This window comes from Callospermophilus lateralis, chromosome 8 (genome assembly GCF_048772815.1).
Source record: "Callospermophilus lateralis isolate mCalLat2 chromosome 8, mCalLat2.hap1, whole genome shotgun sequence".
Classification (NCBI taxonomy): Eukaryota; Metazoa; Chordata; class Mammalia; order Rodentia; family Sciuridae; genus Callospermophilus; species Callospermophilus lateralis.
This window is the reverse complement of record NC_135312.1, coordinates 84,286,401-84,306,943: the sequence shown is the minus strand read 5'-3', so window position 1 is coordinate 84,306,943 and position 20,543 is coordinate 84,286,401. Positions and strand designations below refer to the sequence as shown.

Genomic DNA, 20,543 nt, shown 5'->3' with positions numbered 1-20,543 from the left:
TGGTATTCTCACAGCGTTATTTTTCAGGATGGAAGCTTTTTCTGTAAAGTATCTAAGAGATATGGGCATGGACCATATTCTGAAGCTTGAGAGGCCAAGTCTATTTGGTCTTCTCCATTCTCCTAGCAGTTCCCTACAATAAACATTGGACAGTCCAACAAATCTGCTAAAGAATCATTAGCCCTCAGAATGTGCCATTGTTGGCTTAGTTGTGTGACACACAGTCTCTGAGCTGAGCCAGTTCTATCAGAACAAGGAAAAGATTATCTGAGCATGCTCTCTCACCCAGGTAATTCAGTGGTTTGGGAATATGGCCAGCCTTCTGTAACTGACTCCAGGTGCTTTGTTACTCAGAGGTGACAGGGTTTATCTTATCCTGAAGATACTACACTGAATTTAAAAATATTTTCCACGGGTCTCTTGGCTAGAAACGTTCTCCCAGGTTCCTACTGCTTTTTCCATTCAGTTCTACCCACTCAAAAGAAATTTTGGACTGGAGTCAAGAGGTTAGTCACTGGACTAGCCAGTCTCTTTATGTAAGCATAGATAGCTGGAGAAGTGACAGGGAGGGATAAATCAACCCTCTCATTGTCCTTGACTAATACATAGGTAAGTATTCCCCTCCCCACTAATTTTTGTAGTGCAGTAGGATTAGAAAAGCAGGAATAAATTACCTGTAATAACCTTAATCCATGATTTTAACTTGGTACTTTGGCCTAGCACTGAATATAAATACAATAAATAAATAATAATAGTTGTTCTTTTCTCATAAGCAATATTAGAAGGTTCAGAAAAAAATCCCCTGTTGAATGAACGGAGCATTTCTTACTAGAAATTTATTGCAAATTCATGCATTTGGGTTGATGTTCAGACCTAATGTGCAAAATTATATATATATATACACATATATGTATACTTACACATACATGTATATATAATTATTTCATACACACACATATGAAATCAAGGATTTGTTTTTATTCAATCCAGGAATGATGTTTTCACCATACTGGGATTGGAATGCAGTGGAAACTCTTTTAATAGAAAGACACTCTATTGTAGCACAGTGGGGCAGCTATAAAAATTGCCTGCCCATTTTCCTGGAATGTTAACTGACAGCAGGATTATCTATGTGGCAGTCAATTCTCTGGTAGGTTTCAGATTTGTCATGGGCCAGTGATCCAGCCTCATATCTTGATATAATTAAAGCAGCTAAGCTGAGATATTAAAAACAGTGAGCTGAACCTATATTACCAGAATTTTGTTTTTTAAAAAATGTGTGGCTTTTTTCCTCCCATGATAAACACTGGAAATGCTTTAGATATATTTAGCTAGTTTAAAAACTATTTATTAGACTTTCAACCTGTAAACCCAAATTTTAAGTTATTTTACAAGTGAACAGAAGCATGAACTTAATATCAAGACAAATGTCTTTGGAAGCATCATCTAGAGTCTTTTTTAAGGTTTATGTTCATTTCTTTATTCTAACCTGCAGTAAAGAATCTATGATAAATCACTGAATTAGATAATTAAACCTACTAGATGAGCCTCCGACTGGTCCTTTGACTAAATTCAATTGATATGTGGCCTTTTTTCTTGTCTTAATTAGTCTACTCATTTTCTGTTCTAAGAGGGAAAAAGTCTTATTGCACAGTATCATGTCTTTGCAAAGCTCAAAAGACCATTTGCATCCTAAGAATCTATCCTAGTTGTTGTAGCAGGACCTAGCTTTTTAGCTCACATCAATTTCTGCCCTAATAACATTACATCCTTCCATCAATCATATCTCATCTATGAACCAACATCAGGACACCATAGACTGTCACAATAATTTAACATGAACATAACAGCTTCTTCTCTGCACGGCCCCCTCCCCAGGTCTTTCAGTCATGACTTGGTTTGCATGGACTCTGTGTTCATTGTTCAAGCCATTCACACAGAATGGAATAAAACTTTATTCTTTTTAAATTCCACACATAAACAAGATGCTGAAAAAGCCCTTGCCATCTCTGACAGAAAAGCAGAGCAGCTCTGTTTCATGAATGACAGCACAATTAAAGCTAAAATAATATAAAAATAATTTGAAAAATCCCTTTTACTGTACACTCTCAAATAAAGCAAGAAAGATAAACAACAGTTTCTGCTAGCCAGAAAATGTGTTACTACTCATTTGGGCTTTGAAGTTCAGTGTACCCCACATTTGTGTGCATATATGTGTGGTTATGTGTGTATCGTCTATGCAGTGTAGTAGCCCCTAACCTTTTCATCTAGTTTGCCTAATCATTAAGCTACTGAACCAATTAAAATACTATTATATCACATCGAACAACTTTACATAATTGCTTCTTTGAAATCCTAGGAACGTTGACACATTTATTTGGCTTGTAGAGGACTGAAATATTACAGATAATATTATCTAGCTTTTTTCTTAAAAAAAAGAATATGGCTCTTAATAAATTGATTTTCTGAGTTCCAGAGCAAAAGTCCCTTTTAAAAGATTTCTGAAGCTGACTTGAAGCAGGAAGGATGTCTTCTGATTTGGCCAAACCTACGATGAGTTGTTTAATATCATCATTTGAAATTGAAAGGATTCTTCTATGGGGGCCTTTTGCTATCAACCAAACCTGTCATGGTGTGTTTGCTAATTATCTCCACTTGGCCAGCAGAGGGCACTTAGAACACCTCTGCATGGCTTGGGGAGCTAATGCGGACTAGGTGGAAACAGCACTCACCCCAAATCAGGCAGAGACCCTACAGATTTTTTTGTAAATTCACAAAAATGTAGAAAACATGGACCATCCCCCAGGGATTCATTTGGAAAGTGAAGACTATGTATGAAGGCCAACAGGGAGGAACATCCTACTGTCTGGCTACTGAGGGCTCTTTAGCTCATGCCTTTTCCCCTTCCCCAGCTCCACTGATACTGGGCTCAGCCCTTCCACGTACAGTGCAGGATGCACTTTCAAGCCATCTGGTTGAGTTTTGTTTTTTTTTTTTTTTTTTTTTTAATTTGTTTGTTTTTTTTTTTTTTTTGGTCTGCATTTACTGTTCTATTCAAATGTCTGGGACAACTAAACAAATGTTTCATATCTCATCTAAGAGTAGAAATGATAACTATTAGAAATATTCTGGTACAGAGAGCTGCCCCTTTGGGACCCGGGTTGCATTACTTCCATTCTCCCAGAAAGAACCTTGGAAAAGTACTGTGCCCTGTTTTGTTTTTGGCAAACTCACTAGCCTGCGGCTGGGCAGTGAAGGGAAAAATGTCTATCTATGTCTTGAGTTGAACTAAAAAATGATTAAGACATCTTTTTTTCATGGGGACTACAACAAGCTAACCTTTCTTAAAAAGGCTTGAGTTTCTGCAAAAGCATCATTGTCCTAGATATAAACCCTGTGTCTCTTCCATTTTCATCTTTTCTACTGGCTCCAGTTTCATGTCAAAAAAAAAAGATCAGAAAGGATTGTGTGTGTGTGTGTGTGTGTGTGTGTGCTCGCACAGTTTTTAAAGTAAAATTCTCTCATCCTTAGAGAAAGATAACACTTAGTAAATACTTTTTTGTTTTTCATATAGTGTTAATAGCCTTTGCTTGCTTTCTGTTAGTCTCTCTCTGCCTCTGGCTCACTGTTGTTCTCATTTGTCCTAGAGTAGACAGATAAGAGGGATTGGGGTCTTCCAGCAGCAGTGCTTTGAGATGGAGGTGCACTCAGTGAGTCCTCACCCAAAAAGGATCATAAACTTACTGGGTTAAGTCAACCTAATTATCCCTAAGCTGCCTCGGGTTTTGTGTCTGCTCGTCTGTTTTGTTTTAGCTGCACCATATATGATTCCTTGTGCCATTTTCTTTTGTCTTATTATTTTTCTTGATGACCCTGAGCTATGGCTTTCTCCTCAGTTCCAACACTATTCAGCCTTCGTTGTTTTCTTCATTTTGCCAATGTAGGCCTCAAAGAAGAAATGGCAGAAGAGCACAAGGTAGCTGAGGTACATGAGTGAGGACCAGAAGATGTTCTGAAAGTGAGAGTGACACTGGTCTTGCTGCATCCAGTAGAAGACCAGGTAGTTAATGACACAGCCCATCAGCATCTGAGTGATCTGGGACAAGGTGATGAACATGGCAAACTTCCGGGAGACTCGGAAACCCGCGGCCCGCAAGGCATAGTAAGAGTACATCACGGCGTGCACGCCATAGTTCATAGTCATGAACCAACCACCCCCGGCAATCATGTCTTTGTAGGAGTACCAAGAGTACAGGAGCACAGTGATGTGGTGATACCAGTGCAGGAAGATCAGCTTCTGCTTCCTCAGAATGATGAATATTGTGTCTCCTGGAAGACAAAGAAGGGAAAAATGTACATAAACCCTTGACCACACACAATGATAATCCAGAATTTTGTTCGAGGACAGATGTCTTGAGCTAGGACTGGAGAATTAGATGAACTGGGTTATAATCATGAGCTGGTATTTGCTACCTCTTTGATGTTGGGCAAGTTACTTATTCTCATTATTTTCTAGTTTCCTCATCTCCAAAATGGGATAATTAGTAACAGCAGCTTGGAATTATCTGAGGATTAAATAAGATAGTTAATATACCTTCTTCATACATGGCAAGTAATCAACAGATGTTACTTTCAAGGTATTTTACACAAAGTCCTACTAATTTTGATCTAGAATGAACATTATCATCCAGGCTGTCTGATTCTCAGTGAACCATTCATCTTAGGATATATCACCCAGAGGGGACTGGCAACCTGTCAATCAAGAGAAATAGACTGGAATGCAATGCAAGTGCCCAGCAAAATATTCTTAGTCCTCTCCAGAGTTGTAAAACCATATTTTTTTCTTTGATCCATGACAAAAGATACCCTTTAAACATCCATTTTTGTGAGCTCTCTGTATAATGTCCAACCCTTGCAATTTGTAAGCAAAGCAATAAATAAAAGGCAAAGATGAAAGAAAAGGGCAACAAAAATCATCCTCTATACACATGCACTGATGAGGCCAAAGGGAATGCTTGAAACCAAGGAATCAAGTGAGGAAAAACTGAAAATAAGAGTTCATTGTATGGAATTAACTATAAAGAAAGCTCTGCAGGATCCACCAAAAAGTTTTCTTATCACATCACTGTGAAGAAATAGACCACTGTTTCTGAAGTAAGAAATTATGCTAGAATTATGCTCAGGTCGGTAGATGCTCTGTACCTGCAATGATTCTGAAAAATAGAGAATGTAGAACATTAATGTGAAAATGGATGAAAACCAAGCCCAGTAACAATTCACCCAATTCCATTAATAAGTAAGATTAAAAAGGGATGAGACTCTGATATGTGAGTCAGAAGCAGGTATATGTAGGGAAACGTTTCCTTTCTTTCTCATCTCTGTGTTTATCAGATATGGGGAACACCAGCATCCTTCAGGGTCTCTGGTGAACCCAGAGTGACTTCTCTTTGCAAAACAAGAATTAGAAGGTCCTTAGTCTGAAAATTTATTAAGCACAAAGGGGACTCATACTTATGTCTCCCACACTTTATGATGCCCTAAAATGCTTGGCATTAGGCAAGGTAAGAAAACTGGGCTTGGGAAGACTTTTGAGGTTCTGATGGCTGTGGCTGGAATACAGGTGGTTCCCCATTCCACGCATCAGGGCTATTAGTGTATTTTTTTTCTCTTCCAAATTATTACTTGTTATTACTTTGTTTGGAAAAGAAAAGCAAAGTCTCCAGTTGCTAAATTTCTGAACCTGTTTAAAATTTCCAATGAAATCCTCTCTCTCATTTTTATTATGTCTATAAAGGTCAGACAATGACAATGACAGATGGTGGTGGTCACTCTCATGTGTATATGTAAGGGCTGAAACTGGGGTTCGGAGACCTGGGGTCTACTTCCTGGTGTTAAACTGTGCTATTCTGGCATGCCTGTCAGAGACTTATACTTCTGTGTAATTATTGTTCGATGCCTGTCTTTCCACTGTAGACTGTAAGGCAGATACAATAATCCCAGCCAACTTTTCTTCACAGTGGAAAGAAGACAGAAGTCCAAGGAACTGTATGTTAAAAACAAATTTTAGTCATTCATATTGAGAAGGTGTTTTCCCCCCAAGTCTCTTAGCATTAAATAAAATATATATCCAACATAATCTCTAAACACACTATAATAAAAGTATATGCCACAAAATAACATGAATTTCATCCTAATTCTTGATGTCTAAAGACCATATTCGAATGAACCAATGTGGAATGCAAACTGGAAACTGCAATTCTAGGGTTGAGGTTTTGTTTTTCCTGACCACAGGGGTGGAGTTGGGGTTATCTCAGGCTTGGTCTGAGACATACTAGGTGTTGCTAGGTACTTTGGAGAGGGGGTTTGGAGTCAAAGATGTTATCATAAAATCTTGAAGACAAAATGACTTTGAATTCACTGGAAGAATTTCTTCCAGAACAACATGTACAGGAGGATGATAGACGGAGTAATGAAGATGACCATCTCCCCATGATGGCTCTGAAACTGCTCAGCAGCACTACTCCAAAGCTAGACCAGGGTTACTTCTTAAGACCATAGATGCAGAGAACTGCGGTTTCCCTAGTATGAAGGGAAACTGGTAGGGGGTTCCAGAAGGGCCAACCCAGAGCCTTCAAGGTCATTGACACTGCCGCTTACATGTACCAGCCAGGTACTGGGGCACATACAGAATATATTTCCTCTAGAGAAATCATATAACATCACATTTAATTTGTCATGAGCCAGAGGCATACCAAACTGTGGCATTACAGGCTTGCCAGGGTTATAGAGGGATCCAGAAATGTAAACTCTCCTAGGGACTGTATTTTTGATGTTGGCCAACCATTCTTTCTTGGCCATATGTCCAGCTGGCATTGTAGAATGCATTCTGGCTAAGTAGAAGCAAGGAGACTTTGGACTCTTGAGGGTTTCAGTCATGTCACCTATTTTAGCTACTTCCTGGTTCATGTCCTCTTAATCATGATCTAACTTTTGGTCCAGCTATTTTGAGTCAAGAGATAACCTGCAGGCATAGCTTGATGTTTTTTTTTTTTTTTTTTTACCTAAATGTCCACCCCCTGAACTATACCTTCTGCCTGTGCACCTGCTAAATGCATGAATCTATGGAGAAGTCCTTTATCATTTAGAAAATCCCCAGAATACACACAGCCACCAAGGGAAACAGAGACCATACCCTGCATGTGGCTTGTCACAGACGGCTGAGTTTCTCTTCGCAGAATTAGCTGGAGTGCTGCTGAGTCAGAGGTTCAAAAACAATGACAAGCTCAACTGAGCAAGGACCTAGACTCACAGCAGATGTTTCCAAGTTTTAACAAAAGCAAATCTCAGCAGGTTTTAATATAATTCAAACAGAAGGCACTAAAGATTTGGCATACAAAAGCAGGGTGATGGCTCTCTTTCTCTCACTTGTTCTAGTAGAATGTAACCCTCTAAATTCATTGAAACCAGCTTACTGTTTTCTGCTGAACAGAATCCTTCCTGTTAACTAAAAGTTTAGTGAAAGGGGCAGTCAGTGTTAAATGCGTGCAGAGTTTCGGCTAGGGAGATGCAAAAGTTTTGGAGATGGATGGTGTGATGGTTGTACAACAATGTGAATATTATGTATATTTTACTGTAATTATAAAAAAGTTTAGTGAAAACTGCAGGCATGTGGATTTGGGGGAAAAACACAGTTTCATTGTTGTATATGGGAGAACTGTTCTTTCCTTTCCTTCCAATATTCATACAGGACACAATCTTGAAATACTGAAAAGGTAAAACTTGAGACTGAAAAATAAGCAAAGTTATAAATAAATAATCCAAATTATAAATAAATCATTCAAATGGATCGATCTTTCTTAATCAAATGGTAACAAAGAATATGCTCTCAATAAGGGCCAGTGGTTGGTGGCCCTGCAGCACTGGTGCTGATTTTTAGGTTCGTTTTTGATGTAGCCTTTCACTTTTGCAAGACCACTGTCAAACAAGCTCTAGAATATTTGAAAGATAATATAATTGAAAAAGGTCCTCAGAGCATAAAAACATCACTATAAAAAATCTGGAACTGTCTTGAGATTTTAGGTAGCTTAACTAGCTTCATCAAAGAGACCATGTGAAGATTACCTTTTTTCCAATGCCAACACTTGAATCCTGTATTTTAGCCGGGAAGGGATGGCTTATTGGATAATCTACAAACTATTACCACAAATGACTGTGGCGATGTGCCTCTCCAGGGAAAAGGGCTGCATGCCAGCAACACACCATGCCAAGCCTGTCAAGCCAAGGACTTGAGTCTGCCTCCATCCAGATGCAAGAGGAAGACTGCTAGGTGGCAGAGGGGAGTGGAACATTCAGTCGGTCTACACTAAATTCACTACACTAATTTGGATGAATTAGCATCATCGGGTCAACGCAACACAGAGCACGGACACCTGAGTGCTGCCACAACAGCTCTCCCCCAGGAACTCCAACTCCATCCACTATTCTAGAACTTCACTTTCCATCTGGAATAGAGTCAGGAGGGCACTGAGCAGAGGTCTAATCATGTGTTCAAAGGAAACTGACGAATATAAACAGCTTGAGGTGGCTCTTCAATAAAATATTCCTTCAAAAAGCAGAAGTGACTACTTTTAGTCTCAAGCCCCTCAAATACAACTGGACACAACTCAGAACAGACAAGGGATCCTTGCAGACTTTTCTTGGGCTGGGGATATAGCTCAGTTGGTAGAGTGCTTAACTCCCATGCACAAAACCCTGGGTTCAATCCCCAGTGGAGCTCGCACGCGCGCACGCACACACACACACACACACACACACACACAGGCTTCTTTAGAACAAAAGACTGAGATTGCTTCTTTGCAAACTGCAGCTTAACCCATTAAGTTCCAAGTTTGTAATTCTGTAAATATTTCAATAACAGAGTTACATTAAAAAAGGCTAAAATTTGTTATTCAATTAAAATTTTTATGTGTTCCATCTCTGGAATAATGAATGGCACATGATGGGTTAAGGGTTAGTAATGATACCACTTCTGATTTAACAATGGGAGTAGTTTTTACTCATTTATCCTTATATAAGGATACTTATTATAGAGCATAAAAAAAAAGTCAAGGGAACATGATATTTCTCAACTTGAATAATTCTCAATTATGTAGAACTTTATCTCACAATCTAAAAATTCCTAAAAGTAGATTTCCAGACTTTGTACCTAATGGAATCAATACAAGTATGAAAAAAATAGCTTCCTGGGGCCTGATCCATAAACTTTATATTGTCAAATTCTTTTTAGACAAAGTAGCCATTCTCTTCTAGCCCCTATTAAATACCTGGTACATGGTTGGTGCTTATAGATGAATCCACTTAATGCATTTTTCTCTAGTTTTCTAGTTATCTGGGACCATGTGGAGGACCTATTTTTGCACTGCTGCCCCTCTTAAAAAAGGTTTTAGAAAACTTGTCTGCTGCTGCTTGTCCTGATCTGGAATTGTCAAACCAATTGCAAGCTACTTGTAGGCAGCAGGTTTTTAGCACACAGTGACAAATATCAGAGAGAATTCATACCTAGGGGTGTGAAACAGAGGCACCTTACAGAAGGTTGCTGGTAACTGACACTATAGGAATCTTGTAATAAAATTACCTCTAACCCTCTTTTTAAGGGAAATAGGAGAGGTAACAATAAATATCTTTTCAACTAAATACAAGCACTTTTTAATGCCAGAATTAAAATTTCGAACTAAATGATGCAATTCTTAACTGCAGATTAAGAAAACAGAAACCAAAAAAGCTTACTGTCACCAGCAGCTTCCTTTCTTAGACAACAATGACATTTCCTGGAGAAGTAAGCTCATGTCAAATCCTTTCCCCTTCGTCTTTCAGTGTTTCTGCCAAATAGTACCAACCTTCCCTTCAAGACCATTAAAGATTTGAAGGTAAAACTCTAGAAATGTACACATATAGCCAGTATTTTTCTATTGACTTCTAGAAGGAGAACTACTTTTGCCTTTCCCAGGTGTCTGACAGATGATTAAAATCAAACACCAGAGACCAACAATTAGCATTTGTTAATGAGAATAGGAGGCCACCCAAACGAAAAGCTAACTCCACTGAATCAAATGTATGAAATACGATATGGCAAGAGCTTTGTAATGTTTTGAACAACCAATAATAAAAACAATAAATAAAAAGAAGAGATAAAAGTATGCTTAGATATGGGGCTTGGAAACAGCTGAGCTGCCCTTTTTCCCTCAATCTAATATTAGCTCAACTGTTGATGGACCTTAGAGAGGAGGCTGTGTGTATTTTACAAGCCCCCGGAAATGTATTTTTAGTAGTAACTGGAAATTGGCATGTTCTACATAAACCATCTTGCTGTTTATATACTTGAGGTACAATTATTTAAAAGGCTGGAGGAGACAGAGTAAGTGCAGATCCTTCAAAACCTCAAATTCGTTCGTTATAACTTTCCTGCAACCAACAAAACAAGACTTTCAAGCCGTTAATTTCTTTGTTCATTAAAATAAATAAATACATGGACATGTAGCTACAAAGATGGGGGAGAAAATGGAAGGACGGAAGACACTCACCTAGTTCGGGTGCTTTGCTTAGCACAAATGCATAAGCCCAGAATTTGCTGACGGGTCCATTGTAAAAGCTCTGGTCACAAACTGACTGCTTCAGGCCTTTGGTCATCAAAATGTACACCATGTAAGCACCAGTTCGAAGAGCACCGAATATACTTCATAACAAAAAGAGAAAAGAAACAAAAGTCAGGAAAAAGTTAACTTCATCTCTGATGTTAACCATCCTTAGACGCCTGGTTGGCTACTGACAGGAAACAGAATTAGGAGAATCATGATTTGCATTTACCGATAAGCATCTTTACGTGTTCTGTAAACCCGATCTAACACAATTCTCAGTGCTTTATTCTGAAGACCAGGCACATGATACCACCCTTCATCAGTGCTCAGTGAGGTGACAGAAAAGGGGATGGTTCAAAGCAGGGTATCATGAAGAACAGCTGTGACCTTGGTGTTTTAGTTTGAGAACTATTCCTTAGGGAAGTGGGGGAATAGCTGCAAAATCAGAATTATTCATTTCTGTCCTGTTTCCAATCATTTTCCAAGCCCCAATGGCTCTCCTTCCTAAAGATCTGTTAATCTCTTTAAGTCAACTCTTTTTCTATGTCTGGACTGGCTTCTTGTTTTGTTTTTTTGTGGTGCTGGGGATTGAACCCAGGGCTTTGTGCATGCGAGGCAAGCATTCTACCTACTGAACTATAACCCTAGCCCTGGACTGGCTTCTTTAAACCACTCTCTGAGCCTCTTTCTCAGAGAAACTGGAAGGAGCCTCCTCCAAGGCTCAGCTCTACTTCCTGGAAGCGCACCCCAGGCACAGGTGAGGATTCACCTCTGAGCTCCCCAGAACCATGTACCAATACCGCTTCACACACTGTTCTTCAGTATGCTTGCCTCCACGTGGGCAAAGGTGCTCCACCAAGAATGTTGAAAGAGGGAAAGACGGTTGAAAATATGGAGGAAATGAACCCCCGCTTGTATATGCGTTTTCTTCTAGACTAAGAACCTGCTAAGGAAACAGGAGAGCTCTGGAGTATGTTGGCTCAATAATGCAACCTGAAGCATGAAAGATTTGGCAACTGGAAAAAACAGATTCTATGGTGGAGTGAACCCCTTAAGCATTATGTCCCAGTGTCTGAAACAACACCCAGTCCTCAAAGGAGAACAGTCAGCCCCAGAGGACGCTGGGTCTGGTTATCCTACTTCTGCCCCAGAAAGCAGCATTCCTTACTAGAAATCAGTTGGGAAATGAATGCCTGTGGAATTAAGTGGCTGCCTCACTAAATAGGGAAGTCTCTTCTCTAAAGGCATGAAGTCTTCATTAGATGATGTTACTCTTTTCAATATAAAAAATTAGTCGTTTTACAGTTGTTAATCTTGTTTAATCCTTCAGTGACTTCCCTGTGCACTTAGAATGAAACTCCTGCTTCCAGACCAGGACCTAAGTGGCTCTGAACTGATGATCATCCTGGCTCAGCCTTCCAAGCCACCAGGATTATCATCAGCATAATTTATAAACATCCCCTTCCCCACTAGTTGCAGCCCACCATATCTAGAAGCCACACAGCCAGAACCATTCCCTACTGTCTTTCCTGCTACTCTGTGTGCTTTGCAGGTAATCAGAGAAGAGCCAAAGAAGTTCGTTTGGAATAGTTACTTTCTGCGGCAACTTTCCTTTCATCTTCCTGGTCTACAAGTCATTGTAGATCATTCCTAATTCCTAAACTATTAACACAAATTATCCTTTTGATTATTAAATATTTATTGGCATGATTTTAGATAAGCTAACTCTGGCTGATAGTGGCACTCATGGAAGACTTTGGAGGAAGTGATATTTGAATGAGGGCCAAATAGGAATTCACAGTTTGAGGGTTTAGGGTACAGGGAGGTCACTTCAGAGCATTGTAGCACTGGAGGCTTTAATATCACGGTGACCCACAATAATGCTGACAACAAGGGTATAGCACATATTATTGTCCCATATCTGGATATAAGCCTCATTCCCAAACCTCTGAACAATAAGGTTGACTCAGAACAGAGGACAGTAGCACTTTTCAGGGAAACCGTCAGTGCCAGCCATTGGGCCCATGTGTCTGCGGGCAAAGGCACATTGTTGTGATGTGACAATGCTACTGCTGGGGAGCCGGGGGTGGGGGGGGGGAGCTGCTTGGCCAATGGGATGATTGTTATTTGTGGAAAGCCACTAGCTCTGCCCCTGGCACAACTCAGTCACTGCAGACTTTGGAACCAGGTGGCTTTTCTAACAGCATCACACTGTGATACATCACCAACATATACTTTAAGGTGAGAAGACATTTTTTCTCCCTAAGTTGTATTACCTTAAAAGATAGGGTGATACAACAGGAAAATATGTAGCTTATGTTCTGTGACTGCCCCACCACCCAGTTCTTACTTATACTCAAGGCAGACATTGCTAATCAACCTCTGCTCTCTGACTATGTCTGGGGGTGCACTAAAATTCTCAACCACTCTAAATCACTACCAATCAGAATCGTAAAGCCAAGCCATTGTGCACACTAAGCTTCCAATCGTAGCTTGTTCACTTATGAGATTCATGACTGGGCAAGTTAAATTTTTTTTTTCCCCATCTGAAGTGAGGATAACGATAGGTTCTATGAACTTTATAATGCAATATAAGAATAGTATTTAGTGTCAAGCCTTTGATATATGTGTTCAATGAAAGAGTTCTTACTGTTATTATTATTCTTACTCTCCATTATTATCTGTTGTTATTATTGCTGTTTTATTTTATCCATCCTTCAATGTTAAATGCCACCTTTACCTCACTCATCTCATTTTGTCAAGTTAAGAGGGTAAGGATCAGACTTGGAAAGTCAAGATTGTATGTTTTCTCTTATATATGGAAGCTAGAGAGAAAAAAGGAAGAGAGAAATGGGGAGGAGGATCTCATGAAAACCAAAAGGAGATCAGTAGAATAGGGGAAAGGGACCAGGAAAAAGGGGAAAAACTGGGGAAGGATATTGGCCAAATTATATTGATATGTTGCATGCATGTATGAACATGTGACAACAGATCCCACCATTGTGCCCAATTCTAATGCATCAGTTAAAAAATATGGAAGGAAAAGAAGAGGGTAAGGCTTATTATTACTAACTCAAAGTCAAGAAAACTGATTTAGAGAATTTGATTTGTCCCATGACTGTCCATGTTGTTCTAATTGCTATGAGAAACACACACACACACACACACACGATGACCCCACCCCTGACAGTGCTGGGTTTACTCCTGGTGGGTTGACAGGATCAATGCTACCATGAGATGCAGTCACATCTACACCGTCTCTTAGCTCCTGCCTGGCCTGGCAGTGGCCTTCCACTCACTGGAAAACTGTATCACTGGTCTTTTTACAAAGAAACTCACACTCATGGTCTAAGTTCAGGGTCTGGCCCCTGAGACACTAGAGAAGCAGCTGGCAGCCAGTGTTCTCCTCCAGCCCCTCTGGGAGGTTTCCTGAGGCCCAGGTAGCATGCTTCCCACGCAGTGTACATCCAGAACCTGCAAGAGCACAGATCAGGGAGCCCTTCAGCCCAGGGCTGCGCAGGTGGCTCCACACCTGGCTGGCTCTGCCCCAAGTCTCCTATCTTGATACCAACTCACCTCTCCACAAAAGCTAGTCATATTCACCAACTTTGCATAATATAAGTAAAAGCTAGTAAGTTCACAGCAGGATATGAAATGAACATTTTCTGCAGTATTTCTCAAGGGAGAGGCTCTTGGGATAACAAACATTATTCTAAACCTAGAGCTTTAGACAAGCTGAGCATTAGGCCACTGTGTTTATCAAGGGCAAATGACTACTGTAGCACATGCCTTTTCTTAGCTTTCAGATCAAACTCACACACTTATTTATTCGTATTTTTGAAGACATCATTTCTCTTATCAAAGTCTAGTTTTGATAACAGTAAAGGAGAAGCAGAGGGTTCAGTGAGGGGGATCAGTGGGTGTCTCTGCTCCCCTCAGCAACATCAGGCCCAATGCCATAAGGAGACAAGGGGAGGTCACAGCCCTGATTCACTGAGGTATCACTGTTCTGGTCTCCTCATCCAGAAGAAGCCCAGTTTCCTTATCATTAGCCACTCATCATGTGTGGGTATGAGGCATACCCACTGGGATACCTCATGGGGGAGGGGAGAGACCCATCTTGGGGAGGGAAATTTCTGTTTTGCACTACAGGTATTTACTTTCTGCACTGTTTGAGTGCTTTAAAATAACATGTATTAGATTAGTAATTAAAAAAAAAAAACTACTTAAATAGGTGCCTTGTCACAACTGACACACTGAATAAACAAGCACAATGGTACTAGGTATAAGGCTTTACTAGGGAACTTTTTAGTATGAAGCTGAGATATAACACTAATCCAGCAGCCTTAGATAATCAACTGGCATTAGGACTGGTGGAGAAAACACTGAGTCATTTGTTGAAACAACACCTACTTATCAATACTGTTTAAGTATCAGATATTATAGTACTCACTGGTAGGGCAGACAATCTACAGCCTATTGCAGAAGACAAGAAAAATGTGTATATGCATGTGCATGTGTGTAAATAAAAAAAATGTGAACAATTAGTGGTACCCACAGAATACTGAAAGTGGGTGTATGTGCGTGTAACTGAAATTCTTTGGATACATACATAAACATGTTGGGACATTTACAATGAAAGTTTAGGAGGTAAGTTCTCATCTTAAATATAAAGTTAATCTTCAGCTTGCATTATTTTCTTTAGCAGCTGTAATACTGGGGTCCTTTTTAAAGAGGCGTAAGAAATATCACCAATCTTCCTTAAACTCAAGCTTGATTATAAGGTTTTCTTATTTATCTACGTAAGACTAGATAATACTTTATTGTAGCCTTCCAATTTTATTGCTGTATGGAAGCCAACATAGACTATATCAGTAACAACTCAAAGAATTCCAGCATTCTGCAATACTTACAATTATTTCCACACGAATTCCAATGGTTGATGAAACCATTTCTTTACTGGTCCTTGATCTAAATGTGGGATATTTTGGAATCCAAACATGGTTCCTAAGGACCTTTTATTCTGAAGTGCCAGCCACCCCCATATCCACCCTATTAACTTAGCCAAATTTGCAATTACTTCCAGGATTGGGCAATGAGAACAATTTATATCCTACAATCACAATTTATATCCTACAATCAGAAAAAAACAAAGTGTGAGCTATTGTTGGTTGTCAAAACATGGCAGCTGCTGACCCAACAGCAGCAATTCTTTATAAATTAGGAGAGGCCACTGATGTTTCTGATGACAAAATTTGCAGTGCCACTGGTCTTTAACTCAACAGTTTTCAGAGTAGGAAGACTACCCAATGATCCCGGAACAGATTAAAACAAATTTAAAAACCCAACATTCAATGCAATGACTTTAGACTTAGGAGATGTTATAGTGCCTACAATATGGAATCATGGACTCTCTATATCAATATATGTTTATACTGAACATGCAACCCAAATTCTAAACCCTTTCTGCCCTGATGATAACATCCGTCTGCTTTAGACTTTGCTAAAAACACATTTTTCAATAATAACGTAATAAGCCATCAAAGCATGAATTTTTTAACCTAAAAGTTCAACAGCTAAATGGCATATATGTAATAGTTTTTCTAATAATTTACTTACTTTACTTCTCCATTAGTTATATAGAGTATATAATTTTATTTATCTTTTACTGCTGAGTACTATTTCTAGGTTTGACTTATTTATCTTCCTTTGGTTATTTAATCAGAAAGCTTAAAATAATCTCCCAAATGTCTTGTAGATCAAGAAATATGAAGCTAAGATGGCATATTACACATAGATCATGATTGAAACTATGTACATATTTGGGCCTAGGAATCTCATATACTTGCAAAAGTATACCAAGCTGTGTGTTTTATATCAAAACCTAATCTAAACATGATAGAACATGATCTAAATGTTCACTGATATGAGAACAGTCGCATGAACAACAATAATAAATACAGTAGAGCTATAAGATATTCCAGGTAGTTGGGCACTGAATGCAGACATAACATGTGCCAAGACATATGATTAAGTGAAAAACATACGAAGCAGATGGTCCAAATGATCTAATTCAATCTGTGTACATCCATAAAGGTCACATATACATGTACTATAATCATTATAAAAATATTTATGGAGGAAACCCCTGAAAACTTTTGGTATTGATTACCAGAAGATGTTGTTGTACCATATCAATGCATTACTTTTTTTCCAGAAGCTATTGGAATACCAATTTTAAATTCTTATTTCTAATAGTTGATAACTAATATCAAACTATCTTTGGATTTTTTTAAATCATTAAAAAAATGGTACCTTAAAATCCTGAATGTTACTTAAACTCTTTTCTTCTCTGAGATCTTAGTTGGAGCATTAGTCTAGAGGGGAATTAAGACAGTCAGCAACCATAAAAAAGAGGGGAAATAAATAACTAAAAACTGAGATGGATGATAAGAAAGTAAAGTATGAGGTATAAAAGTTCAACCTAGTTTGGAATTGAATAAGTATAGATAAAGCTTTTTTTGAGAAATAACATATAAGCTCTGAGTTAGGAAGTAGCTTCCACTTAATTTTTTGTAATGACACCTAAAATGACTGTCACATAGTATATGATGAACGCCAGACTAATTAGATGGTACATGTTTCAGCGCAGAGTTTCCCGGTACCAAAGGCTTCTCGGAAGAAGCAGGAAGCGGGTAAAGTCTTGAAGCACAGAAAAGCTATCTTCGTGTCAGTTCTCCTGACAGGTGAGTGGAAGGCAAGTGGGCATGCTCTGACTGTTCTCTCCACTCACCACCATTCCCACCAGAAAATGCCCATCTTAAACAAATGTTCTGATTTAAAGGCCTGAGAGAAGGGTTGACTTTGATCCACTTAACAGTTTCATTCCGTTAAGTCAGCTCTGCATTGCTGTGATCAAAATACCCGACAAGAACAACTTAAGAAGAGGAAAAGTTTATTTGGGGCCCATGGCTGCAGAGGTTCAGTTCATGGTCAGCTGAATCCACTGCTCTGGGCCTGAGGTAAGGAAGACCATCACAGTGCTCCTGGCAGAGGAAAGCTGCTCTGCTCATGAAACAGAGAAAACGTGCACATGCGAGAAGTCAGGAAGATGACAAGATCTAATCCTCCAAGGCAAGCCCCCAATGACCTACTTCTTCTAACTATGCTCCACCTGCAGCAGCTGCCACCAATAATCCTTTCAGATCATTAACCCATCAAGTGAATTGATTCACTGATGATGCTGGGGTTCTTAACAATAAGCTTTTTGGGGGACATCTCATATCCAAATCATAACGACTTGAAAATCTAGCCATGTTTTTTTCAATAAGAAAAGAAAGCGTTCATGGTTTAAATATTAGATAATCACTCCTTGGCTTTTCAGCATTCTGATCAGTCAGACTTCTGCGGCTGAGCACAGTCCTTGCATCTGGAGTGTACAACTTGGAAATGAGCCACTTGCTCCAGGTGCTTGGCAAATTGAAGAAACACTGGGGCCAAGTTTGAAAGACCAATGTGATCAAACCCCCCCACCCCCCGGCAAAGTGGGGAGTGAGGAGGCATAGATAGATTTAGGAGGCCAACTGCTCATGATAGAAGACCATTAGCAGAAGAAATGGCACATTTGGCTCTAGAATTGATCAGGTGTTGGTTTGAGATCCTGATTAGGATTGTACCCTCTTTCATAAAACAAGTGGGATTTCATCTCCTTGACATTGCTGGCTGCTTTGGCCCCATCAGGTCCAGAAGCAGAAGGCAGCCGCTGCCTACTTCACCCTCAGGCTCACCTGAGACTGCCAGCTTCAATTCTGGCTGACTTGGTGCCAGATGATTGCAGAGTTTTCCACATTTAAACACCATTGAGTTAAAAGATGATTAAATTTGCTTATTGCCACAACTTCATGGTGTATTATCCCTGTTTTATAGACAAAGAAAAAAGCTGAGAGGGTGAGGAACTTGCCCAAGGACTCACAGTTTTTATGTAGCAGAATTCTCTGCCTACAGCTAAGTGCTTGCTGGACCTGAGAGCTATTCCTGAAAGCTTCTCAGCAGGCTATCATCTAGGGGCATGGTTCTCAGGCTGGCTGGACATGACAAAATCACCTCAAAGCACTGAAACAATCCCAAAGCCCAGAACCTATGTCATACCAACTGGGCCCAACCTTGGCTTTGGGAGCCCTGATGGGTCATCGCCTTGAAGACCTCACCCTGCAAGAGCTGCCTTCCTGAACACTTCCCTGAGGCCCTCCTCCATGAACCTGTGGAAGAAGTCGTGCCTCAGGTAACCAGTGAAAAAAGCTGCCTACCTAAGAATCATTACCTGATTCTGCAATATGTATTTGGGGTAAAAATGGGAGTTCATAATCCAATTGAGTCAAATGTATGAAAGATGATTTATCATGAGCTTTGTAATGTTTTGAACAACCAATAAAAAAAAAAAAAAAAAAAAAAGAATCATTACCATCCTAGAAGAAAACCCTTTGCCCTGAATTTTAAGCCTGTTAGTTCTGCGAACTTTCACAGTCAATGTCTTCTGGTGGGTATGCTTTGATCCTTCTTCTTTTCTTCACTGAACCACTGATAAGATGCTGCTGTCTAATGCTTTCCTAAGGAGGTTGCCCATGCTTCAGGCATTCTGACTTTCAATTTCATATGAAAAGGACCATGTGCTGGCTTCTGGATTTTGGAATGGGAACCAATAAATAAAGTACAACCACTAGGGACTCTAAGTATGGCAAAAAATTGAAAAGAAAGCTAAAAAGAACCTGAAATAAATGTGGACCCAGGCAAGAATAATGTCAAAGCCAGAAAACTTACTAGGATCACAAATGTGGTTAGTCATCTTGTTTCTACAGAAAACCTGGTTGCTTTGGGGGAAACTCTTCATCTCTTTTTGGACCAATACCAGATTATGAGAACGGTAACAATTCCAGTGCCAAGACTAACAGCTTTCCCCGGTTATTTCCACCACGCAGGCTTAACTAGGTTTCAAAACTGCATGAAGAAATCAAACTTTTTTCCCCCCCTGAGCGATGACTGATGACAATTTCATTGGGAGGGACCCTGAATCATGATATATAACATTGTTTGTACAGTTTCTCCCTTAACCTAATCCAATGATCAACAAAAGCAAGAGACAGCAAGGAAAGATGGAAGGAAAGAAGGGAAGGAAGAAAGAGGAGAAAGTCATTCTGATCCTCAGTTTGCCACACCCTTAAGATGAGGGACTGAAAATGTCCTTTATAAATCCAGCTGTAACCTTCTATGAGCTTAAGTTATGAGTACAAGAAACGGTGGCAACATACGTCATTACCTTTCTGCTTTTCATAAACAGTTTCCTTCTTATCAATGTGATGACCCATTAGATATTCACCACCTTCGAAAGCAGCACATTCATTATTTTTTTTTCTGAAAATTTCATTGTTGTTCACAGTAACAGAAATACTATCATATGGCATACCAAAGAAGGTCAATTTAATGGATAGTCACCTACAAATATTTATTAAGGATAAATGCCTAATTGGTGATAGGCCCTCTGCTATGTCTTCCTCTTCACTGAAAAGAGTTTGGTTTTGCTTTCTTCCACATTTTTTTGGGGGGGTGGGTACATGTGTGTATGTTCTGTAACTTACTTCATTTGAAAGCGTGAATGGTGGGGTGTCTTTCCTTCTGGGGCCACTCCTGGGGTCTGATCATAATGTAGCTCTATAATGGAGGCAAATCACCTTCCTTTCTGACAGGGGGCAAAGCTTCAATCTTAGGATATTGGGTGGAGTGGAGTTTCTTTCTGTGGCCGCTTAGCCCTTTGCTCCTGGCTTTCTCACCATATTTTTTTCCACTATTCTCTCAGAAAAACCAATCCTTTTAAGAAGAGCGCAGGCCATCCAAGCAACACTCCAGAACCTTGTA

The 20,543-nt window shown here is 39.6% G+C and overlaps 1 protein-coding gene across 1 annotated transcript in view; it reads right to left on the bottom strand.

The window, feature by feature from the left end:
* Positions 1–1,935: 1,935 nt before the first annotated feature.
* Elovl6 (ELOVL fatty acid elongase 6) overlaps positions 1,936–20,543 on the bottom strand; it is a 119,468-nt gene continuing 100,860 nt past the window's right edge. Inside the window, exons 3-4 of the mRNA XM_076864535.2 lie at positions 10,581–10,732; positions 1,936–4,329 (exon numbers count right to left, since the gene is read on the bottom strand). Of these exons, the coding sequence (XP_076720650.1) occupies positions 3,905–4,329; positions 10,581–10,732 (577 nt within the window). The 3' untranslated portion in view covers positions 1,936–3,904. The remainder of the gene's footprint in view (positions 4,330–10,580; positions 10,733–20,543) is intronic.